General features: G+C 42.8%; 2 protein-coding genes and 1 non-coding gene across 3 annotated transcripts in view; 1 reads left to right on the top strand and 2 right to left on the bottom strand.

Moving 5' to 3' along the window:
- Positions 1 to 4,186, bottom strand: RPL30 (ribosomal protein L30). Its single transcript, XM_077748207.1, has 4 exons — positions 4,034 to 4,186; positions 3,621 to 3,766; positions 843 to 973; positions 1 to 105 (listed from the first exon to the last, which is right to left on the bottom strand). The coding sequence occupies exons 1-4, from the start codon at positions 4,052 to 4,054 to the stop codon at positions 56 to 58; spliced, it is 348 nt and encodes a 115-aa protein (XP_077604333.1). The 5' UTR covers positions 4,055 to 4,186; the 3' UTR covers positions 1 to 55.
- LOC144218400 (small nucleolar RNA SNORA72) lies at positions 281 to 412 on the bottom strand. The gene has a single exon (XR_013331152.1). It is a non-coding gene; the product is annotated as a small nucleolar RNA SNORA72 (small nucleolar RNA).
- An 8,802-nt stretch (positions 4,187 to 12,988) lies between the features above and the next one.
- The window catches only part of ERICH5 (glutamate rich 5), a 24,412-nt gene continuing 11,953 nt past the window's right edge, over positions 12,989 to 25,447 (top strand). The window contains exon 1 of the mRNA XM_077748159.1: positions 12,989 to 13,046. Within this exon, the coding sequence (XP_077604285.1) occupies positions 12,989 to 13,046 (58 nt within the window). The remainder of the gene's footprint in view (positions 13,047 to 25,447) is intronic.

Raw genomic sequence — 25,447 nt, 5'->3', positions numbered from 1 at the left:
TACAGTTTTTAAAACAAGCTCTGGCCAGTTTTATTAAAGAAAAGGTTTAAGTGATTTACTTTTCACCAGTCTGTTCTGGCATGCTTCTAATGATATCAGAATCACCTAGAAAACAAAACATAATAGTTTTACAATTCACTTAACGGCAGTCGGTATTCATCAAATTATCAATGGTTATCTTCAAAAGTTATCACACTAGCTTTGCTGTCATTTCTCAAGGATGATCAGATACCTAGAGTCACAGACATTTTCCACAGATCCATCATATAAATCAGACTTGGTTTATCACCAGCATTGATAAAACCAGACCTAGGGAAAGAACTAAGTCTGGGGACACATGCATGGTCTTAATATAGCGAATGTTTAGCCTGCCCTGATTATTACAAAATCAGAACAGCGAGAATATTCGCGGTCTTTTATGAATTAATTAAAAACTCCCAAGTTCAAAATACAACATGATCTGTATTTGTAGCCACTTCTTTTTCTCAACCGAATTTTTACCCATCTGTCCTCAGGCAGCCAGGAAGGGGTCTGTTTTTCTATTTCATTTGATCCCTCCTCCCCCCCTTTACGATTTCACCTTTACCAAGGTCCTAAATGTTAAGGGCTTCAAATAAAACTCATAATCTCAAAGTAAAAAAACTTCATTTATACCAAGACCTATCACAATGTACTTATATCTGTTATTAATTTTCTGTGAAATAAAACTACAGGATACTCCTTGCTATATATCCATATTCTCAATATCTGGACCTAGTTATCAAAGACATTTGTATAGCAAAGAGTACTAATAATTACATTATAAAGGGAAAAATTCTTTTAGGACTTAAAAAAAAACATACCTGGATCAATAATAGCCAGTGTGCACACTCTGTAGTACTTCCCACATGCTGTGCCCAGTTCAATATTATTGCCACTGTAGTGATGGACACCAGTTTTGGCCAACATGGCATAATATTCTATTTCAGATTTCCTTTGGTAAACAAACGACAAATAAATAAACGCTATACCAATGACTGACAGATTAAATATTACTATTTCCTTCAGTTGTTTTAACGCTGATAAGACCTTCCAACAGTCATTAAACCAATAATTACTCTAAAAACAAGTATCCTATCCATTAACCAATACAAACCATCCTTTCCTTTGGTCCTTTATAAGAAATGGGACAACGAGCAAATTATCTTCTGAATATCCAGGCTTAAGACCATAACTATGCTAGGGAATCCTGGGTGGCTCAGTTGGTTAAGCGTCTGACTTCGTCTCAGGTCATGATCTCAGTTCCTGGGTTCAAGCCTTGCATCGGGCTCTGTGCGGACAGCTAGCTCAGAGCCTGGAGCCTGTTTCAGATTCTGTGTCTCCCTCTCTCTCCGACCCTCCCCTGCTCATGCTGTCTCTCTCTCTCAATAATAAATAAAAACATTTAAAAAAAATAAAAAGACCATAACTATGCTCATGGAAAAGAGGGTAGCATGTGCAATAAAAATATTTACTACACACCAGACACTTTACATTATATAATCCCACAACAACCTCTTAAGTAAAACATAGTCATTTTTTAAAAGTGGACGTTCCAGAATCCAAACCCATGTTCTCTTTAAAAGATAAACTATTTCTGGGGGGCGCCTGGGTGGCTCAGTCGGTTAGGTGTTCAACTCTTGGTTTCAGCTCAGGTCACAATCTCAAGGTTTGTGAGTTCAAGCCCTGCATTGGGCTCTGCACTGACAGTGTGGAGCCTGTTTGGGATTCTCCCTCTCTTCGCCCCTCCCCCGCTCATACTCTCTTTGGCTCTCTCAAAAATAAATAAACTTAAAAAATAATAATAAAATATAAACCACTTTTACCACTCTGATGCTCTGAATCCTAGATGAGGAATGATATTACTTACATAAAGTTAACATTTGTGTCAATTTTGAGTAGACAGACATTAGAGGTTTACAAATCAGGATAACAGAACCTTGCCACTACTCAAAATATGGATCCACAGACCAGCAGTGGTATGTGTGCTTGTTAAAAATGCATTAATGTCAGGGGCGCCTGGGTGACTCAACAGGTTACGTGTCCACCAACTGTTTCAGCTCAGGTGACAACCTCCTAGTTCGTGGCCCCTGGTAGGGCTGTGTGCTGACAGCGGGGAGCCCACTTCGGATTCTTGCTCTCCCTCCCTCCCTCTCTTTAGCCTGTCTCCTGCTCCTGAACATTCTCTCTCTCAAAATAAACAAACATTTTTTAAAATGTAGGGGTGCCTGGGTGGATCAGTCAGTTAAACATCGGAGTTTGAGCCCCACATCAGGCTCTGTGCTGACAGCTTAGAGCCTGGAGCCTGCTTCAGATTGTGTCTCCCTCTCTCTCTCTGCTTAACCCCCCCTCCATCTCTCTCTCTCTCAAAAATAAACATTAAAAAAAAATAACCAAAAAAAATGTATGTCACGTCTCATCCCAACCCATTAAATCAGAACCTGCATTTTAACAAGATTACCAGTAACTGTGCACATTCATGCTTGAGAAGCACTGATACAGGAGGTAAGCTGGAAAACCAAACCATGGGATGGGATGGGATAGAGGACAAAGCACTCCAGGCAAGCCAACTGTGTACAGGCACCCTATATAAAATGCCAGGGGCCAACGGTTCGCATTACCACAGGAGAACTCAACACAGTGTGGCAGACTGATCACATGGCTTATGTTCTGCACAATCCAAGTCTGTCTAACTTATTTTCCATACTAAGTTCAATTTCAAGACAGTGAAATCAAGCAAAAACTCGCCTGTAGCTCCGCAGCCAGCCGGAGTTTTTACCTTAGCTTTACTATACCGTAACCAGTTCACAAAATGGGAGTACTTTTTAAAAACGTTTATTTATTTTTGAGAGCAAGCGAGGGCAAACAGGGGAGGGGCAGAGAGAAAGGGAGAGAATCCTAAGCAGCCTCTGCACTGTCAGCGCAAAGCCCTATGCCGGCCTTGAACCCACTAACCACTATTAGCCCTGAATGGAAATCAAGAGTGGACGCTTAACCGACTGGGCCACCCAGGCAGCCCCCAAAACGGAGTACTTTTTTTTTTTTTTAATTTTTTTATTTATTTCTAGAAGAGAGAGAGAGAGGCAGCGCGAGGAGGGGAGGGTCAGAGAGAGAGGGAATCACAGACTCTGAAACAGGCTCCAGGCTCTGAGCTGGCAGTCAGCACAGAGCCCGACGCGGGGCTCAAACCCACGAACCGCGAGATCATGACCCAAGCGAAAGTCGGACACTTAACCGACTAAGCTACCCAGGCGCCCCCAAAACGGAGTACTTTTAAAGAATGACAAAAAAGGCATGACACAAAATACATGGAAAAACAAACGTCTGTATCTCCCTCAAACTTTGACATTCCACGGTTTTCCCCTTTTGGCCACACTTCACCAAAAGAGAAGTTTACAAAGAAAAACACGACTGGGGGTGGGGTCAAGGCCCAATCACCACAGAAGCAACCGTGCATTTTTCTGCAGATGCTCGCTCGTGAAACAGATTTTATCTAAGGCCGAGTTCCTGCTACCCCGATTGCCCATGTTCACGCTCTGGATATTCCCTCGGATGAACATGAGTGGACGATACACACACCCAAGTTTCCTTAGATTGATTACCTCAAGGCTGGGCAGTTGTTGGCGAGGATGACCAGTTTCGCTTTGCCATGTCTGATCATTTTCAGAGTCTGCTTGTACCCCAGCATGTACTTTCCACTTTTCATAACGAGCTGGAGCCTAGAGTTGATGGACTCCAGCGACTTTTTCTACAAAGCAAACGTTTAACACGGACATGAAGGCCTTGTTTTTAACCATGTCACAACAGGATCCAGCTTTCTGCAAGCTGAACCCTTTAAGAAAAACCTCCTAGGTCCAGGGTCCCAAGTCACTGATGGGACCGCTCGGATTCCTCTCGGGTCCCTCCAAGCCAGTGGGCATGCCGTTCAGTCTTCCCAGTGTGCTCACATCTGCCCACCCCGGCCGAGACATCCCTCCACGTGAATGGGCTTCCGGCCCTGGCCCGCTGCACTCACCGTCTTCTTTGCGGCCACCATCTTCCTGCCTTAGGGGCGGGACGGACGCAACCTAGAACATATAAGGGACGGGACAGGACGTTCAGGATGGGAACTCCAAACGGTAACCCACTGCGCTGCCAGTGCAGCCTACACCTCTGAGCCGCGGAGCCCACTCACCAAAAGCAGCCTCCAAGATGGCCGGGAGAGAGAAAGGAAAGAGTTCCCACAATGCAAAGCTCTTCACTGCAAAGCCCGGACTCCGGAACCGGAAGCAAGCCGCAAGCGGAGGGGGCGGGGCAAGAGGAGGAGGGCCGCTGCAGGCTGTGGCCCGCGCAGCCGGTTAGAGTTGCGGTGGAGACGTATGTGTACTCTCGGCTGCGGGACTGAAAGCTGTGTTACTCTGTTGCTCTGAGCTGCAGACGGATGAACCAAGGAACGTCGAACGGGGCGGGAGTTAGATAAGCCGACTGAGGGTGAGGCGGGAGGGGCGGTGAGAAGAGGCGCCGGCGGCTGGACCACGGTCCTAGTGCCGCTGAACTCATCTATACCGAAGCCGCGGCTTTTGGGGAGACTCAGGGATTACTCGGGTGCTTCTCAGCTCCCGGATTTCCCTTCCCGCGTCAGTTCAGTTTGCACAGAGAGCAACAGGCAGGTCTAATTTAAAAACCTCTTTGTTGTGAACGTTGGACCTTGATATAAATGTCCCCAGTGACGGATCATTCAAAATAGGAAGCAGAGAGCGTCTCCCACCAGCACCAAAAATGTAAAATCGGGCTAGTTGGTAAGCTGCCATCGTGTGTCAACTTTTAGGAATCAGAAACAGTCACAGTTGCTCAAAGACATGTGAGTCTTTGAAATAATAATTTCGGTATTATTTTTAATAGCAAAGGAAATTAGAAACATCAAATTCTCATTATTCTTTTTTATTTAAAATTTTTTCTTTAATGTTAATTTTTGAGAGAGAGAGAGACCAAGCATGAGTGGGGAAGGAGCAGATAGGAAAACACAGCATCCGAAGCAGGCTCCAGGCTGTGTGCTGTCAGCACAGAGCCTGACTCTGGGCTGGAACCCACAGCCTTCAAGATCGTGACCTGAGCCGAAGTTGGATGCTTAACCGAGTCCCCCAGGCGTCCCATTTTAGAGATTAAATGATTAAAGTACTTGATACGACCTTCCTGGGATGCTTTTCATTCTATGATACCAAGTTTCTGATCCTTACTATGTATGTCCTCGCTCTACTTTGAAGAAAGGCCTTAGCTGCTTTCTCCCAGGGGTCTTACTATGGTTTTGTATTGGAAGCGGGGGAAGAAGCCCCAAACACTTATTTTATGTATGAAACCTGACCACAGAATGTTTGAGAATTCTTCCTAGGGGATCTTAACAGATTTTGCTGTATCTCTTTGGAGACAGATTTAGGTTGTCGGTTTTTCTTTTGATTTGGGTTTTTTTTTAATGTTTATTTTTGAGATAGTGTACAGGTGGGGGAGGGGATAGAGGGAGAGGGAGACATAGAATCTGAAGCAAGCTCCAGGCTCTGAGCTGTCAGCACAGAGCCCAATGAGGGTCTTGAATCCGTGAACCGTGAGATCATGACCTGAGCCAAAGTAGGACACTTAACCAGCTGAGCCACCTAGGGGCCCCAGGTTCTCAGTTTTTCTCTCTCTTTTTTTTTAATGTTTTATTTATTTCTAGGGGAGAGAGAGAGAGACAGCGTGAGCAGGGGAGAGTCAGAGAGAGAGGGAGTCACAGACTGAAACAGGCTCCAGGCTCTGAGCTGGCAGTCAGCACAGAGCCCGACGCGGGGCTCGAACCCACGAACCGCGAGATCATGACCTGAGCGAAAGTCGGGCGCTTAACCGACTAAGCCACCCAGGCGCCCCATCAGTTTTTCTCTTTAATATCTGCATGACTTGGGGAAATTGTCTAAACTTTCTAAGCCTCCGTTTCTTCATCAGAAAACTAGAATAATATGTCTACTTCATAGTATTGTTGCCAGGATCACAGTAAATGTAATGATGTTTAAAGCATCTAGCATAGGGCCTTGTACAGAATAAATGGGCAGTGAATAGTAGTTCTCTTACTCAGTCCAGCTCTTACCTCCCTAACCTCCTCGGCACAGCCTCCCACCCATAAAGTATTTTACAACATCATAAAACCTACGCACTAGGGGAAGAAACACTTGCCATGCAAAAATGACAGTCAAATCTTTTCGCTCAAGATTTTATAAAATTGGGACGCCTGGGTGGCTCAGTTGGTTTTGCATCCCACTCTTGATTTTGGCTCAAGTCTCGATCCCCGGGTCATGGAATCCAGCCCCATGTTGGGCTTTTCGCTAATGGTGTGGAACCTGCTTAAGATTCTCTCTTTCCGGGCACCTGGGTGGCTTTGTTGGTTAAGCATCCAGCTTCAGCTCAAGTCATGATCTCAGTTTGTGGGTTTGAGCCCTGCATCGGACTTTGCACTGACAGTGTGGAGCCTGCTTTGGATTCTCTCTGTCCTCTCTCTGACCCTCCCTTGTTTGTGCTCTCTCTTACTCTCAAACAAACTTAAAAGAAAATGATTCTCTCCCTCCATCCCTCTCCCCTGCTAACATGGTCTCTCTCTCTCAAAGTAAAAATTAAAAAATATTTTCTAAAATTTCCTACCTTTGTATTTTATTAGAGCAGGAATTGGCAAACTTTTTCTATGGAGCCAAATAAATATCTTAGGCCTTTGAGGCCATACATTCTCTGTGGCAACTACAGGTCTCTGCTCTTGTAGCACAAAAGCAGCCATAGGCAATATATAATGGCTGGGTTCCCAGTAAAGCCTTATTTATGGAATTAGGCAGCTGGCCAAATCTGGCCTGCAGGCTATACTTTGCTGTCCCTTGTGTGAAAAGATTACTCTTACTATTATTAAAAATAGCTGCTTTAAGTAATGCCTTTATTCTAAAGAGATGTATGTCGAAGTATTTACAGATGAAGTGTCGTGATTATCTGCAACTTGTTTTTGAATTGCTAAATGTAAAAATCCTAAAATGAAGGTAGAGCAAATGCATTAAAGTGTTAACAATTGTTGGATTTATTTTTTTTTAATTTTTTAAAATGTTTTATTTATTTCTGAGAGAGAGAGAGCTCATGAGCAGGGAAGGGTCAGAGAGAGAGAGAGAGGGAGACACAGAATCTGAAGCAGACTCTAGGCTCTGAGCTAACTGTCACCACAGAGCCTGACACGGGACTTGAACCCACGAGCCGTGAGATCATGACCTGAGCCAAAGTCGGACACTCAACCAACTGAACCACCCAGGCACCCCAATAATTGTTGAATTTAAAGTGGAGAGTATTTCGGTATTGGATGTACCATTCAACTTTCTTGAGTTTGAAAATCATCATACTAAAAAGTTGGGAAATATATATGCTTTAAGAAAGGACTTTGCCATCTAGATATTATTTTTTCAGGATGCCAGTCTGTAGCATCTCAGAGTGATTTTGAAAAAATAACAACAGGTAAATATGATAGAACAGAATTAACACAAGGCTTTGGTTTTCATTCATCAAAATGGCTGCACCAATATTCTGAGAACTCTGCAGGCCCCTGCATTCATTGTGCTTTCGGTTTATACTTGCTATAGGGATTAAAAGTGACAGGCTGCATGCCCAGTTAGAGCAAATACTAACAAGTTCATGTGATATTCATTGGTTCAGTATACTGGGACATCCCCTTATTGTTAAGCAGTTAAAACTATTGTATTCATTATCATCAGCTGTTACTCAGTGTCCAGATTAGGAAGCAGCCCATTAGTATAGGTGACCCTTGAACAACTCAGAGGTTAGAGGCACTGACCCCCCACGTTTTCAAAAGTCCATTGTATAACTTTTGACTCCTAAAAAAATGAACTGCTAATAGCCTACTGTTGACCAGAAAAATCTATCAATAACATAAACAGCCAGATAACCTATTTTTTATATTCTATGTATTATATACTGTATACCTACAACAACATAAATGAGAAAAGAATGTGTTCCTAAGAAAATAATAAGAGTAAACACATTATAGTACTGTACTGGAAAAAAAAATCCACATATAAGTGGACCCTCCCATTTCAAATCAGTGTTGTTCAAGGGTCAGCTGTAATTTGGAATTCTATTTGTCTAACTCAACCTTCACATTCTTAAGTCACGGACATTAAACATGCTCAGAAATCTGGCGAGGAGAGGGAGGGGACAATGAATCCAAGTGAAAAGATCCTGTAAACCAAATGAATGTTGGTGAACTTTCAACTGACTAAACACACATACACCAATACAAGAATTCTGAACCATTAGAGGACAAAGGGGAATGAATGCTACCTATTCCTCTCCACCCTTTCTGCCTCCACAATAGTAAGGAATCCAAAATATTTCTTCTATACCCCTCTCTGTTCAGACTAGGAATGCTCCAGACTGCACTGAATTAAAAATAAGCCAGAGAAATGCTTTCTCCTTTTTAAAATTTTTAATTTAAAAAAATTTTTCCATCCAAGGAGCATAGGTTTTTTTATATTCTTGGATACAAAGAACCCAGAGTACTTCATTTACTATTTTACTATAAAGAGGTGACACTTTTGGAAAGTAGCATCTATAAATATTTGTCTTTGGATTATTTTATATTTCTTAGAGTCCATTTTGAAATTTTAGTATGTTTCCAAGTGTCCATTAATATGACATTTTACATATTACGTTCAGTAATTTGAAAAGCCTGCCATGTACATGTACTTTTGTCCTTAATAAAGCTGTAATACACAGATTAAGACACCGAGATTTTTTGCTTTTAACTAGAATTTAATTAACTTAATGCTCTAATACTATGCCATGCTGATCAGAAAATGTTATCAATTAGCTAATAGAGACATAATAAATGCAAGTTTGTGACAACCTCAAAACATGAGTATGTTGGAGAAAAATGATGAACTCTTTGGAAAAGATTTATGAACTATACCTTCAAGATGCAACACATCAAAGTACTATCATCACTTAAAATCACAGTATTAGGTATGTTGAGTTATTGTCAAGATACGACTGAAGGAATAAGACAGGACAGGTAATTGCTGAGAAGGAGAATGGTCAGGGACAGGGGAGGTAGGGTAAGCATTGTATATTAGTCCAGATACTTAAGTTGTAAGCAACAAAGGAAAATTATATTGTAGTTTACCAAGTGAACAGGAAGCTTGGAGAGTAAGACCCAGATCTGTGCATACTGGTCATGGGAGAAGCAGTACTATTTATTAGTCACTGGTTCATAACATACTCTGCAAACCACAGGACAGCACCCCAACCTTCAAAAGGGTTTTATCTTGGCTGGTGCCATAACAGAGTGTTTAATGTGTCCTTCTGCCATCCTATAGGTTTAACTTCTGGCTGTTGAGGTAGACAAAAAGACCAGTAAATCACATAGAAATTACTGTATTGACTTACTTGACTACAGTAAAGTGAATCATTTAATAAGATATACTGAATGTAACGTCTTGGTGTGTAATGTCTTGATGATACTATCCACTAATCGATGGTCCTGCCAGGAGCCTGATGTGCAGGAAAAGCAAACATAATCCACTGTCTATTAAAATGAAGATTTTTACTGCTTCAAAAGCGGTCCGATCACTCTTTCATGAGATGGCTGATTATAGTCCCCATTTTGGAGCCTTACAGTTGGTTGTTCGTACTGCTGTTGGCAAACTGGGCACTTACCCAGGGAAACCATGTTAAGTGGAGGAATATGGTATTGAACCCATAAATGCCTTCACTCCCTGTTCTCAGAGCCATTTTATTCCTGAGTTCATTGAGCAGGCTTGAGGTGGCTCATGAGAAAGACTTTCAAACATCCTCAGGATACCTGATTAGTATTGTTCACCTAATGATAAAATGCTTCCTCTGAAGAAAATGGAAGAGACCATGGCTTGGCTGACAAATTATCTCCAAGGAAAAGTAAGATACCCCAGTTAAAAAATAATTGATGGGGAAAAGAGGAAACTTAACTGGGCTCAGTAAGCATGTAAACATTAGGATTCAGAGAATTTCAAGTTAGTGTTCATATTTAACCAATTTTGGGGTACCTGGGTGGCTCAGTTGGTTGAGTGTTGACTCTTGAATTCAGGTCTGGTTATGATTTCATGGTTCGTGGGATCGAGCCCCGCATCAGACTCTGCTGACAGCACAGAGCCTGCTTGGGATTCTCTCTATCTACCTCTCTCTGCTCCTCCTTCTCCTCTCTCAAAATAAATAAACTCTAAAAAAGTCTGTAAATTATTGCAGGTTTTTTGAGGAAGAATGGAGTTTTGAAAAAATTTCACTAGCTACATAAAATTAAATGTGACTTTAACTTACAAATGTGTCTTCTAAAGTGGGAACCTGGTCTGGACTCACTTGTGTCCCCTCCCTCTCCCATTCATATGTTGAACCCCTTACTCCCAATGTGACTCAATGGGGAGGTAGAGTTTAGGAGGTAGTTAAGGTTAAATGAGGTCATAAGGGTGAGGTCCTAATCTGTTAGGGCTGTGGCCTTGTAGGAAGAGGAAGGTTCCACCCCCAATCCCCGTGTGAGGACACAGCAAGAAGGCTGCCACCTGCAAGCCAGAAAGAGATCTCACCAGAAACCAAATTGGCCAGTACCTTGATCTTAAACTTCCCAGGCTCCAGAATTGTGAGAAATAAATATGTTATTTAAGCCACCCAGCTTATGGCATTTTGTTATGACAGCCCAAACTAACAGAGGGCCTTTTGACAGCACTTATATAAAACATAAATACTCCCCCAAATTTTGGCCTATTCTGCCAGGTCTATTCACATACCCCTAAACTTCCTTGCACTAACCCTGTCAATTTACTCTGGGACTTGGAATCCAGCCAAATCCTTAGCCAGTTTCAAAGTACTTCTCTTTACTTGGGGCACAGTAACCCTGCAGAAGGCTGGAAGAGTCATAGTATGTATTTGTAATGTTGTAAAGTGTACTTCCTCAAAGATACCCAGTCTCCTCACTAGAAGGAATTTGTGAATTGATTGCTGGGGTGGCCTAGGCTTTGTTGGGCCTACACTGCAGGAGGGAGAGGAAGAGGGGAAAAGTGAGAAGAGAAGGGACCAGGAAGGGGAGGAGAAGGGGGGTAGAAAGGAGGGAAGGGAGGGAGACCTCTAAATACACTGTAAAGACCAGAGCTGTGTACCCCCATGACCCATATATGACCCATATAAGGAGATATGACAAATTTCAGGCAATCTGAGCAGCCAAATCAATAATGATGGTGTTATGGTCTGAATTGTGTTCCCTCATTCATATGTTGGATTCCTAAACTTTGTAATATGGCTCTTTTGGAGACAGGCCCTTTAAAGAAGTAATTAAGGTAACATGAGGTCATATGGGTGGGCCCTACTCCAATATGACTGGTGCCCTTATAAGAAGGGGAGATTATGAGTTGCCTGGGTGGCTCAGTCCATTAAGCATCTGACTTAGGCTCAGGTCACGATCTCTAGGGCACTGTACTGATAGCTCAGAGCCTGGAGCTTACTTCTGATTCTGTCTCCCTCTCTCTCTGCCCCTCCCCTTGCCCATGCTCTGTCTTTCAAAAATAAATAAATATTTTTAAAAAAAGAAAGAAAAAAAAGAAAATGAGATTAGGCCACAGACATGGTGGGAAGACCATGTGAAGATATATGAGGAACACAACTAGCTCCCAACCAAGGAGAGGTCTTCAGAAACCAACCCTGCTGACATCTTGTTCTCTGATTTCTGGGCTTAGAACCCTGAGGAATTTTTTGTTTAAGTCAACCAATCTGTGTTACTTTGTTATGGTAGCCAAAACCAACTAACACATGAACTGCTGAATACTGTAAGTCATGAATATTTACTGCTATAAATAATAGTAAATAGAGGAAAATAGAAAGTGCTCCCTTACTGTAGAATGCCAACTAATAAATGTAGAAGGAATAGTGTAATTAGAAAATCACCATTTGACAGCCATCATAGTAATAATTGATCCCAGCAAGAATATTAATGTATGCTAATAGTAGCAGATGAAAGTTTGATGAGATACAGGATATTAGTCTAAAAGTCTTTCCGCATAATTATGAAGAGTGAAATAGTAACTTTTCGACGGCAACCCTGGCAAAACCACCTTAACTAACTAATCAAAGTTAACACCACCAGTAAGGGGAAAGACATCATGTGCTCTCCACAGGCATACACAGACAACATAATATCTTGTATTCCTGCCCAAGCTGCATTGCCTGAAAACAGTCATAAGGAAACATCAGACAAACCCAAATTGAAAAATATTCTACAAAATAAATGGCCTGTCCTCTTAAAAAAAAAAAAATGTCAAGGTCATGAAAGACAAAGACCGAGGGAACTACTTAAGATTAAAGCGCATTAAAGAGTCATGACAACTCAATGTAATATGTCGTCCTGGATTGGACAATTGGCCGACGTTGAATACGAGGTGGATTAAATAGTATATCAACTGCAAACTTCCCTGTGGTAACAGAACTGCCGTTCTGCAAGAACATGACTGTCAACCAAAGCGAGTCTACCAATCAATAGCCGCGGGCCAGAATCGCCTCCTCCCCCCTCCCCAGCTATTTAGTAATGATTCAGACGAGCCCTCCCAGTCCTTCGCTCTCTCAGTCTCCGGGACATCAGTCCTGTTTCTGAGGCCTTTTTCCTCTTCTCCTTTACCCCACTCTCCACCTTCTGCCCACGGGGCTCCCTGTTCCTGTCTTCTCTTCCCCTCCCCAGCGCCCCCGGCCCCTTCCACCTCGGGGAGGCAACCATTCCTCCGCAGGTGCGCCCCGCACTCGGGCGCCCCGCTGTGCGCTTGCGCTCTGCACGCGCCAGAGCCCGGCCCGCAGTCGGAGGAGCTTCGGCGCTGCCCGGGTGGTTTGCGCGGGATCCGAGCTCCGGGTCGACGCTCGCGCCACGCTGGGACAGGTGGCTGCGCTCAGCCACAAGGCCGCCCTTCTGCCCGCGATGGGCTGCTCCAGCAGCGCCCTCAACAAGGCCGGCGACGGCAGCAGGCTCCGCAGCGGTGAGCAGGGGACCCGGCCTCACCCTCGCCCGGGCCTCGGGGTCGGCTTGCTCCCCAGGGGTCCGAAAGTGCGACCTGCCCGGCAGGGGGCGGGCTGCTCGCTGAGGACGCGAGTGGAACCCTGAGCAAAGCGCCACTCCCTCCCGAATCCCGGAGCGCGACTGCTGGAGCTGCGGTGTGGAGGTCCCGGTGCGCCCCAGCCGCGCGCGCTGCGGGACGCGGGAGGCCGAGGGCGGGACGCGGGGTTATCTGCCGCGCGATCGGGGAGGTGGCGTTTAATCCCTACCGCGCTTGGCCGGGGGTCCCCTTAAACAGATGAGTAATTTCCCGCCCTTACAAAAGGTGCTATTTAAAAGTACGAACTTTCAGATTATATAAAGCTGCAAATTCCCTGCGAACCATTAGTTTCTGGTCGTAAGGAGAGAGGTGATTCCCGTTTTCCCACCAAGACCTTGCCCTCCCGTCAGCATTGCAGCATCAGAGATGGTAAAGGATGCGGAGAGCACAGATGCACGTTCACTCCATCAAGTAGGATCCTGCACTTTTGAAGGGTCAGATACACTTTCCCCATCCTTCGCTTCAGTGGTTCTTGACGAATATGCGTGCGATAAAAACTGGTCATCACCGAAATTCAGCAAACGTATTTTGAGCGTCTATTATGTGATCGCCAGGTACCTGGCAAGTAAGCCTGCTTCTCGGGGGTCAGGGATCGAAGAGACGGGTAATAAACAAGTTAAACAAATGATTAAGGCACGTTTCTGACAGTGGTAAATCCTGTGAAAAGAGTAAGAGCAGATTCATGAACTAGAGTATGGGTTTTATAAGCACTCCTTAGATTTTGAATGGCTGACATTTTGGATAAAGTTTCAAAGGTTAAGTAAATTCCTTCAAATTAGTTTGCAGTCATAATCAAGGCTAACTTTAGGGGAAATTTGCACTCGGGTTAACTCCTTTTCGCAGGTCTTTTAGTGTCTTTTGTTACTCCAATAAAACAGAAACGTTTTCCTCTCTGGTTTTGTAGTCGAGAGCACAGGATTTTCGCGAATGCTGTTTCAAAGTTCAGACACCGTGTCCCAGTTAGAAGTATGCTGTGTTGAATTCATTTTCGTGGTGTGTGATAATTTATTCTTAATTTTAGTAGATAATAGAAAGCTATAAAAGTTTAGAAATAGGCAAAGTAATTAAAGCCATATATGAGTGTGATTCCAAACCCTTTGTCTGTGACAACAATGTGAAGTGATGGAAATATCCATTTCCTAGGGTACAATACTTGCTGACCTTTCTCCTAAAGAAAAGAAAACCTCTGTACTCCAAATATGCTCTCAAGAGGCCAGTGCAAAAGGTTAATTAATTAATTAAAGACCAGTACAAGGAGCAATTTCTTCAGTGTTTTATTTTATGAAATCAGGTAGACTTTGCATTCCATGATAAATGTTGGTTTCAATATGAAAAGCTGAGGAAAATTGATGCTTCAGGAAGATACACCATATTTGGTTTCTCTTATCCCCTTCCATGGTCCCAGATATCCTTGGAGTAACATACTGATTTAAAAAGCAGAGAACTAAATCATCATTATAGATTTTTTTTTTTTAATAAAAACATGACTATGAGGAATGTTACTCTTAGGGAAAGCCAAAAGTATCCAACAGGGGGAACCGGTTTGTAATCCTCTCGAAAAATAATGAACAACGTTTAAAAGAAAAAACGCTTTATCACCAGTATTAATAACTGTCAACATAAGTCATTCCTTTTCATTTTTTATTCATGCTTTCATCATTGTTCTAAGTTTTCACAGATGTCATTCTGAAAGAAATATTAAAACTCCTGACAGCCAAATTTAGTGCATTGAAAATTAATTAATACCCTGCATAAACTGCTCAATGCCCATATTAAATCAGTCAACAGGTATATTTTGCTTCTGATGCCTAAACACACAATACTCTCTTGTAATTGGATACTATTGTGTGTTCATCAGCATTTCAACTCTATGGTCTTGGAGGCTCAATAAATAATTCATTCCTGTTTCTGCAACTCAAAACTTCTTTAAATCCTATATATAATCCTAAATCTGTGTGTATGAGCTTTTAGATTAAAAAATCCAAGTTTATTAAATGTCCTGTATATGCATTTACTCACTGTACCCCTGGTGTCTAACAATACTTGGCACATAGTTGTTGAAAGAATTACTTCATTTAATCCTTATGACAGTACTATGACTAAGTATTAGGATTATCTCCATTTCACAGATAAGGAGCCCTGTGACCTTGGGCAAGTTATTTACTCTTAAAAGTCAGACCCGAGATTTGAATTCAGGTACTTTGATTCTAGAGCTTGACTTACTTCTCCTTAAACCTTAAGGAGAAATAAGTCAAGCCCTTTAAGCTTGACTTAAACCACCTTGTGATAACTAGATTTACATCTGGTTTATTTTACTTAAAAAAAATTTTTTTTAATGTTTATTTATTTTTGAGAGAGAGAGAGAGACAGAGTGTGAGCAGGGGAGGGGCAGAGAGAGAGGGAGACACAGAATCCAAAGCAGGCTTCAGGCTCTGAGCTGTCAGCACAAAGCTCAATGTGGGGCTCGAACTCATGAACTTCAAGATCATGACCTGAGCCAAAGTTAATGCTTAACCGATTGAACCACCCAGGTGCCCCTAACCTTAGAGATTTTTAAAAAAATGTCTATTTATTTTGAGAGAGAGAGCAGAGAAAGGACAGAGAGATAGGGAGGGAGAGAGAATCCCAAGCAGGCTCCATGCTGTCAGCACAGAGCCCAATGTGAGGCTCGAACCCATGAACTGTGAGATCATGACCTGAGCTGAAACCGAGGATTGGATGCTCAATGGACTGAGCCACCCAGGTGCCCCTAACCTTAGATGTACATAGATGTAGAGAAGCTACCAGTGCCCTCCCATAGAGATACAGATGATCTTCATATCATACCAGAGATTCTTTAAATTCACAATATCAACCTTAAATTTTTAAAAAAATGTTTATTTACTTTTATGGGGGTGCATGGGAGGAAGGAGCAAAGAGAGAGGGGGACAGAGGATCCAAAGCAGGCTCCGCGTTGACAGCAAATAGCCAGATGTGGGGCTTGAACTCATGAACCAGGAGATCATGACCCATACCGAAGTTGGACGCTTAACCAACCGAGTCACCCAGGTAACCCCTCATGATATCAACCTTAAAACCTTACGGGTTGATGTTAAAATATGTGAAGTAGCCTGTAGACTGGATTTGTGTTGACAGTTCTGCCCAACTAAATTTTCTGTAACTGGCTTAAGCGCTGTTATACGTGATGCAATATTAGCCTACAAGCAAAAGAATCATTAAATAATGGGTTGGACTATATTACCTCTGAGATCTCTTATAGCTCTAAAATCCTATAGCATTACAATATGAAGCTGTTTATTTTCTGGGCTTGAATTTAAATCAGATAGCAGCTACTTGCTTAGGTTGCTGTTAGGCTGAATAGGAAAATCCATTCTACTGATCACACAGATATGTTTGCTCTGACCTGTCAGACACCAGATGACTGACTGGGGAAAGAGGTGTGGGGGGACCAGGACGCAGGTGGATAGTTAGATAACTATCCAGTGCTACTCAAAGCAGCACATAGATTTTTACTGAACGCCTTAAAATGTGCGAGGAAAGAGTCTTGTCTTTCCAGAAGGACTATTAAACAGATTGAGTGGAATTTCTTATGTGTGTGGAAGCAAATTCTAAATATTAGGGCAATATTCTGTTCAAAATTTCTGTTCTTTTCAAAGCCCCGAGGATCTGATGGAGTCTGAATCCGAAGGTTTTTTTGTTGACTTTACAGACGTTAATGGACCCACAGGTGTCTAGGTCTCTTATGCAAACCTTCGTCCCTCTGCTGCCAGCCTTCTTTGTACATGCATAATTATTGCTTTTCTCTTTCCTAATATAAAAGCCATCTGTTTCTGGAAGACTTCTTCCTGAGATCTTAGAGCTTAAGGACCGGCATTGATAAAGTAAATAGATGGTCATTATTGACAAATTCAATGCTAAGTTAATGTGTACGTTTCCACTGACAGCTATAATCATTTGTTTATTCTAACCTGAACGGTTGCTAGCTGCTTGGGGTCCATGTTACCTAGGCAACCTAGGCAATAGGATGAGACTTGAATTTCATGCTGTTATGTGAATTGTTCTTTGTCCTGTGGAGATACCTTTGGCCTTCAACCAATATTTTCAGACAGCGATATTTTAGTCCTAAGTAGGCAAACATTTTTTCCTTTGTAATTAAAGAATAAACATCATCAGTATTAAAACTTATTTTAATAGGCTTTCCTCGCATGCAGATGTTATATAAATGGGGTTTCTTTCTTGAAAATGCTAGAAGTAGGGACCAAGTCTCGATTGAGTTTGTGTCCCCCCTCTAGAGCCTGGCACACGAGGGACGTTTGGCAAGTTTTTGTGGTAGGGCAGTTATTACATACAGCTGATTAAAATGGAATATAAGAATTGCATACATGGGGGCGTGTGGGTGGCTCAAATGGTTGGGCTTGCGGCTCTAGATTTTGGCTCAGGTTTGGATCTCACAGTTCGTGAGTTCAAGCCCTGTGTCAGGCTCTGCACTGACAGTGCGGAGCCTTCTTGGGATTCTCTGTCTCTGTCTCTCTCTCTCTGCTCTCTTTCTCTCTGTCTCAAAAATAAATACATTTAAAAAAAGAGGGAATTGCATACGTGGTTCAGAAATTTGCAAACAGTTGAAAAATGCATCCTGTGAAAGTATACCTCCTGCCCTATTTGCACCAGATACTTAATTCTAATCACATCCATGGGTAAATACTTTCATTAGGTGAGGTTTTTTTTTTTAATATTCTTCCAAGGTTTATACAATGTAAATATTGTTTCCCTCTCCCATCTTCATTATAAAATGTATTATACCTACTATTCTCCACCTTGTTCTTTTCATCTAAGAAGAACAAGATTTCTATCTTGATATATAGAGAACATCTTTCTCCTCTTTTACCCGTGCTTAATAATCCATTGTGTGATTTGTTTAACCAGTCCCCTATTGATACGCATTTGGTTTGCTTCCAATTTTTTCTGTTGCAAACAAGGCTGCAATGAATTCCTTTATATATACATCATTTTGAATGTGTGCAAGTGCAACTGTAGAACAATTTCCCAGAAGTGGCATAATTAGGTTAAAGGGTATATGAATCCCTGATTTTGAAGGATACCTGCCTAAATGCCATCTATAAGACTTGTACCAGTTTACACTCTCCTCAACAGTATAGTACTCTCTCTCTCTCTCTCTGCCCCTCTCCTGCTCACACTCTCTCTCTCTCTCAAAAGTAAATAAACATTAAAAAAATTAAAAAATCAAAGGTGTGCCTGGGTGGCTTAGTTGGTTGAGTGTAAGACTGCGGCTCAGGTCATGACCTCTTGGTTCATGAGTTTGAGTCCCGCATCGGGCTCTGTGCTGACAGCTCAGAGCCTGGAGCCTGCTTCAGATTCTATGTCTCCTTCTCTCTCTCTGCCCCTCTCGTGCTCACACTCTGTCTCTCTCTCTCTCTCAAAAATAACATTACAAAAAAATTAGAAAAAAAAAGTACAGTATGTTTTTTTTTTCTTATAAAACTGAAGGATTTTCGAGATTAGTGCAGTCACATCAAAACACGGGCATGAGGAAGTCAGGAGACAAGGTCCGAGCTCCACTTGATTTCAGGTACTTTTGACTGTGATCTCATTTAATCCCCACAAGAGCTTTCTAACGCAAACATCTGTATCACCAGATACAGCTAGGAAACTCCAGCTTTGTGAGGATGAATAACTCACCCAAGATCTCAGAGCTAGCAAGTGATGGGCCTGAAGTGCAGTATGTGTGACTTGGAAGTCCCTGCTCTTCACAGTCCGATTCCATCTGCAGTCTAGTCCCACTTTTGCAATAACTCGTTGTGTGGCCTTCTCTGTAGGAAAAACCATATCTGTTTGGTGGGTGGATGGGAGAATGGGTGGCTTGACAGAGATGAGGATTCAGGGGAATGAGAGTACTACTTAGAAAAGTGGAGGGATTTCAACAATAGCCAAATTATGGAAAGAGCCCAAATGTCCATCAGCTGATGAATGGATCAAAAAAGATGTGGTTTACATATACAATGGAATACTACTCAGCAAGGAGAAGGAATAAAATCTTGCCATTTGAAACAACATGGACGGAACTGGAGGGTATTATGCTGAGTGAAATAAGCCAGTCAGAGACAGACAGATATCATATGTTTTCACTCATATGTGGAATTTGAGAAACTTTAACAGAAGACCATGGGGGAAGGGAAGGGGAAAAATAGTTTCAAACAGAAAGGGGGGCAAACCATAAGAGACTCTTAAATACAGAGAACAACTGAGGGTTGATGGGAAGGGGGGGCGGAGGAGAAGGGGAAATGGGTGATGGGCAGTGAGGAGGGCACTGGTTGGGATGAGCACTGGATGTTGTATATAAGCGATGAATCATGGGAATCTACTCCCGAAGCCAAGAGCACACTGTATACACTGTATGTTGGCTAATTTGACAATAAATTATATTTAAAAAAAAAATAAAGGCAGAGGGAGAGTAGGAATCAGGACCCAGGTAATAACAGAAACTGGAAGGCAACATTGGTGGAGGTGGGCTTGGGAAGAGAGTGGGTTGTGAAGAGGGTCTCCTAGTCAGGCAGGAGAAGGTCAACACAGCAAAACAAAGCTTCATTGTGTTCTTTTAAATCATGATCCTGTAAGGTTGCCACGTGTCCCAGCTAATATGCAGTTTCACTTCTGTGTTAATGTTTTACAACATCGAGTTTAAAATAAAAACCTCAGAGTCGTGGGGAGTTCCTGAAAGGCTCGCCAAAACTGATAGAAAGCATCAAACTTGGCCAGCCTTCAGAAGCTGATGTGTTCAAGTGTATGTAGTTCTAGGTAATTTTTTTAAGCAAAATCCCAGACTATAGCTCTTCATGTGAGTGTTAATGTCTGGAAAGGATCAAAATGACCTCAGAAGCTTCTTTGCAAGAGTGCCTGGGTGGCTCAGTAAGTTAACTGTCTGACTTTGGCTCAGTTCATGATCTTGCAGTTCATGGGTTCGAGCCCTGCATCAGGCTCTGTGCTGACAGCTCAGAGCCTGGAACTTGCTTCGTTCTCCCTCTCTCCCTGCCCCTCCCCTCTCATTCTCTCTCTGTCTCTCAAAAATAAATAAACATTTAAAAAAAAAGAAGAAGCTTCTTTACATTCCCAGGGGTGTTGCTGTTGTTCACATTCCTTGAACCCCTCCTTGGGAATTGCCATCAGACTCTGGAGTTCTTCCTTTTGTATATATTCAAGGATGTTAGAGGTTCCCCTTTAAGGATGAAGATTGCAAAGAAAACCCACATTGTTTAAAATAGGTAAACACCCATGGGAAGTGCTTTATGAAGGTAAACTAAATAGGCCAGGCAATGCTAGTGTGCTCAGAAACAAAGGGTGGTCATTGGAAAAAGGCAAGGAGAAGAAAGGGCAGCCTGTGTTGTAGGGGCAAATTGAGCTGACATCACTTTCTTCCCCATGGAAGGACCCAAGGGGCTGTGGGTCCCCAGGATAATTGGGCTGGGCTGTGGTGACTTGGTGGCTGGAGTCCCACACCTAGGAGGGATGACCCTCTTTTTTTTTATTTTTTTATTTTTTTTAATGTTTTTTTATTTATTTCTAGGAGGGAGAGAGAGACAGTGTGAGCAGGGGAGGGTCAGAGAGAGAGGGAGACACAGACTCTGAAACAGGCTCCAGGCTCTGAGCTGGCAGTCAGCACAGAGCCCGACGCGGGGCTTGAACCCACGAACCGTGAGATCATGACCTAAGTGAAAGTCGGACGCTTAGCCAACTAAGCCACCCATGCGCCCCGAGGGATGACCCTCTTTTCTCAGAGTACATACTCAACTGTTCCTTATGGCTGCTTCTCTATCCTGGCTTCTCTAAGAAGACCAAAAAGCTGAAGACCCAATAACATGTTCTTTATTCCTACTGAACACTTCTTGACATTCAAATCTGTATGGCTCTGAAAACTTGCTTGAGATGAGCACGTCGTATCAGGCTGGTTTAGATGAATGGAGTGTCCAAATGTACATTAAGTAGAAAAGTCAAGATGCAAGAAGATCAAGAAGCATCCGTAGATAGCAAAATGACAGCCCTACCCTATCGATGTACTATAGGGTCACCAGAACTCACATTTCATTCATAAACAATGCATTCTGTAGCCATGACAGTGTAGAACACTGTAGAACATGACAAAGTGGACATCAAAATAGCACCATGAACATTATCTAAGATAGATATGAAATAAACATGACCTCATAAGTCAAAGATGGAAATAACTCATGTTCAAGAGGCCATTCAACAAGCCTTCTCTGTGACCTGAGCCCCTGGCCTTTCCTGGCTTCTTTGCAGCTGTTCCTTTTGCCTTTCCTCTAGGTCCCCCCCCCACCTTCCCAGACCCCTGTCTCTCAGTGATGGACCTGTCTCCTCTCCACTAAAAGAAATGTCCTTGGCGCCTGGGTAGCTCAGTTGGGTGAGGGTCCAACTTCGGCTCAGGTCATGATCTCACCGTTCCCGAGTTCGAGCCCCATGTTGGGCTCTGTGCTGATACCTCAGAGCCTGGAGTCTGCTTCAGATTCTGTGTCTCCCTTTCTCTCTGCCCCTCCCCCACTCTCACTCTCTCTCTGTCTCAAAAATAGATAAAACATTAAAAAAAAAAAAAGAAATGTCCTTGGGGCGCCTGGGTGGCTCAGTCAGTTGAGTGTCCGATTTTGGCTCAGGTCATGATCTTACGGTTTGTGGGTTCGAGCCCCGCGTTGGGCTCTGTGCTTACATCTCAGGGCCTAGAGCCTGTTTCAGATTCTGTATCTCCCACTCTCTCTGACCCTCCCCTGCTCACGCTGTCTCCCTGTCTCAGAAATAAATAAAACATTAAAAATTTTTAAAAAAAGAAAGAAAGAAATATCCTTGACATCCACTTGGATGCACCAACAAACCAATTGTTGTCTATCAATTGATTGTCTGCTCCCCTCACTAGGTTTTCCCCATTTGGGGACAGTAGTTTCTCAAGCCTGTAATATATTTGTCCTTACATTCAGTGAAAATGCTTTCTTCAGAGGCTTGCCTTTAAAACCTCCTCCTAAAGTGTCCCTGCAGGATGAGAACATTCCACACTTTGCAGACTGTCCCGATTGATCTGTCATCTTCTCAGCCTTGCCCACCTCATGTTCCTCTAGTTCTGTTGGTGGTGACAGAAATATATTTGTCCCTGTGTTCTATGTATCAGAGCATCCCAGCCTATGAGAATGGGTTTCAGTGTGCCAGCCTTTCTCCCAGCCCTTAGGGAAGCCAGGCAGGGGCCTTGCTGTCACTGATAATGATAAGGAACTCTTTCTCTTTTTTTCTTTAGTTGATTTGGGGGAGGGGTTTATTCTTACCATTTATATTTTCCTAAGACTGATAGAAACCACATTGTTTCTTTTGGCTGATTTCCTTTTCCTTTGTTTGCACTGGAGTAGTAGCCTCTATAGACTAGATGGTTATAAGAGGCTCCATTTCCCTGTATCCTTTGAACATGTGTGTTTCTGTGTGTATAAGTTTCAACATACTGGAGACAGTATAGAGTGCTGATTAAGGAAGTGGGTCTGGAGTTAGACTCACTTCAAATCCTGGTTCATGATCACTTATTAGTGGTATGGCTTTGAGCCACTCAGTCTCCTTGTGCCTCCATGACTTCATCTGTAAAATGGGATTAACAATAGTATCTATTTCATAGACTTGTTCTAAGGAATAAAATCAGTTAATACATATAAAACACTTAGAGGTAGCCTAAATATTGCTTAGAATAGGGGATTGATGAACTTGCCTGCTGGCCAAATCCAGCCCACTACTTGTTTTTGTAAATGAAGTTTTATAGGAACACTGTCATGCCTATTCATTTATATGTCATATGACTGTTTTCATATCATGGTGACAGAGTTGAGTAGTTGCAATAATGACCCCAAGGCCAGCAAAGCTGAAAACATTTACTGTCTGTCCATTTAGACACACACACACACACACACACACACACACGTTGCTGACCCCACCTAGAATATTGTCTAGTAAGTCCTCAATAAAAATTCTGTCATTAACATCGATTTTAGTAAATCTCAATTTTTCTTTATTGCTTTTCCAAGATCGAGTTTTGGTTTTTTGCTCAACATCAAGTTCTAGATCCTAGAGCTTGTTGATTTCCTGACATTCTTGTTTTGGTAAATCTGTAAAAGGAAAGGAACTGTTGGAAATATTAAGATAGTAATGGGGCACCTGGGTGGCTCAGCAGTTAAACATCCAACTTCACCTCTCAAGTCATGATCTTGCAGTTAGTAGGTTTAAGCTCCATGTCAGGCTCTATACTGACAGCTCAGAACCTGGAGCCTGCTTCAGATTCTATGTCTTCCTCTTTCTCTGCCCCTCCTCAGCTCACGCTCTGTCTCTTTCTCTCTCTCAAAAATAAACATTTAAAAAAATCTAAAAATGTTGTCTTTAAAAGATATATTAAGTTAGTAATAGCACAAGTGGTACAAAAATAGTAAAAAATCATAAAAGTGGAATGCGAATGACCAAAGTTTATGAAACAGTTTTTCTAAAGCTATCAGATCTTATATTTCTAGGTTACATGCTCTTGTACTTTTGCTGCTATATTAAAAAAACTTTTATTTTAGAAAAGTTTTAGATTTACAGAAAGTTAATGCAAGTAGTGCAGAGAGTTCTCATAGACCCCACACGCACTGTCCCTTATTACTAACATCTTATATGAACAGGGCAGGCTTGTCACAATGAATGAACCAATGCTGATACATTATTATTAAAAAAAATTTTTTTTTAATGTTTTTACTTATTTTTGAGACAGAGAGACAGAGCATGAGTGGGGAAGGGCAGAGTGAGACCGAGATACAGAATCTGAATCAGATCCAGGCTTTCAGCTGTCAGCACACAGCCCGGCACGGGGCTTGAACTCACAAACCGTGAGATCATACACTTGATCTTAGCCAAAAGGCCGAGAAATGATGCGAACCGTGAGATCATGACCTGAGCTGAAGTTGGACACTTAACCAGCTGAGCCACTCAGGCGCCCCACTGATACATTATTATTAACCAAAGTCCATGCCTTATTCAGATTTCCTCAGTTTTTCTCTAATGTCCTATTTCTGTTCCAGAGTCCCATTCAGGATTCCCCTTAACAGTTAGTTGCTGTGTTTCCTTAGACCCCTCTTGAGTATGATCGTTTCCCCAGACTTGCTTTTGATGACCTTCACAGTTTTGAGTACTGGTCAGGTATTCTGTAGACCATCCCTCAATTGGGATTTGTCTGCTGTTTTTCTTACAACACTCCTAGGCTTGTGCCTTTTGGGAGGAGGACCACAGAGGTAAAGTGACCTTCACATCACATCATATCAAGGGTGCGCGTTCTCAGTGTGACTTACTACTGCCTCCTACGCTTCTCTAATCCTCCTTTTGGAGACTCTGAAGCTTGAAGAAGGGTGAATGTAGATTTTTGTTTTATACTCTTGTCTTACTGAAACTTTCTAGTTTAATCATTTCTGTGATTTGTTGTCGTTCCAATTTTAGTATATGTGCTGCCGAAGCGAGCACTCTGTGATTTGTTGTCAAAGGAGCCTTTTCCAAGATCAAGGCTTTTTCTTATGCCCTGCTTTATGAAGAAGCTAGTTCAATTCAGTTTTCAAATGTCTGTGCCAGAGCCCCTTGCTGGCCTCACAGGTGCTTAGGACGGTAAGGGGAAGATTTGTGCTCTTAGTCACAAGTGGCTTTTCATTCTGGGAAAGAAAAGCCTTCACTTCCCTCAATGCGATCTGTACTGTTTCCTTACCAGGGACGCAAAGGCATCTGAACTGAAGGTGGTTGCCTAACCTGAGACAGTGGTGGCAGCGGTCAGCTGAAAGGCTTGGAGTCCTACTTAGTTTGCCATCGCTCTTCTGGTCCTGGGGGTACAGGGTGGGGGGTCACGGGGCAGGGCACCGACCGCCCACATTTCTGACGGGAATAGAACTGCTCTGTTGTAAAATTTATTCTGTCGCAGCCGCAGATCTGCTAACCGCTGGTGGGAATACTTCTGGAGCACAGAGCCCCGCGCCTGGCCACGGGCCGTCAGACACCGCACCCTGCCCGAGGCGAGCCCCGGGCGCAGCGGCTGAGCTGGGAGACAGCGGGCTCGCACCTGTGTAGCCGCTTGCTCACGGCTCTTAGAGTGCAACGTAGAACACGTCTTAACCTTACATTCAGAGGAGGAATTAGAAGACCTCTTTTTTTTAGGTGGACGCTGGGCAAGCTCAGCCAGTTCTGTGAAATGAAAGAAGCTTGAGAAAACACCCTCCCCCCCCCAC

The sequence above is a fragment of the Crocuta crocuta genome, unplaced genomic scaffold (genome assembly GCF_008692635.1).
Source record: "Crocuta crocuta isolate KB4526 unplaced genomic scaffold, BGI_CrCroc_1.0 scaffold39, whole genome shotgun sequence".
Classification (NCBI taxonomy): domain Eukaryota; kingdom Metazoa; phylum Chordata; class Mammalia; order Carnivora; family Hyaenidae; genus Crocuta; species Crocuta crocuta.
This window is presented reverse-complemented; position numbering and strand designations above follow the sequence as displayed.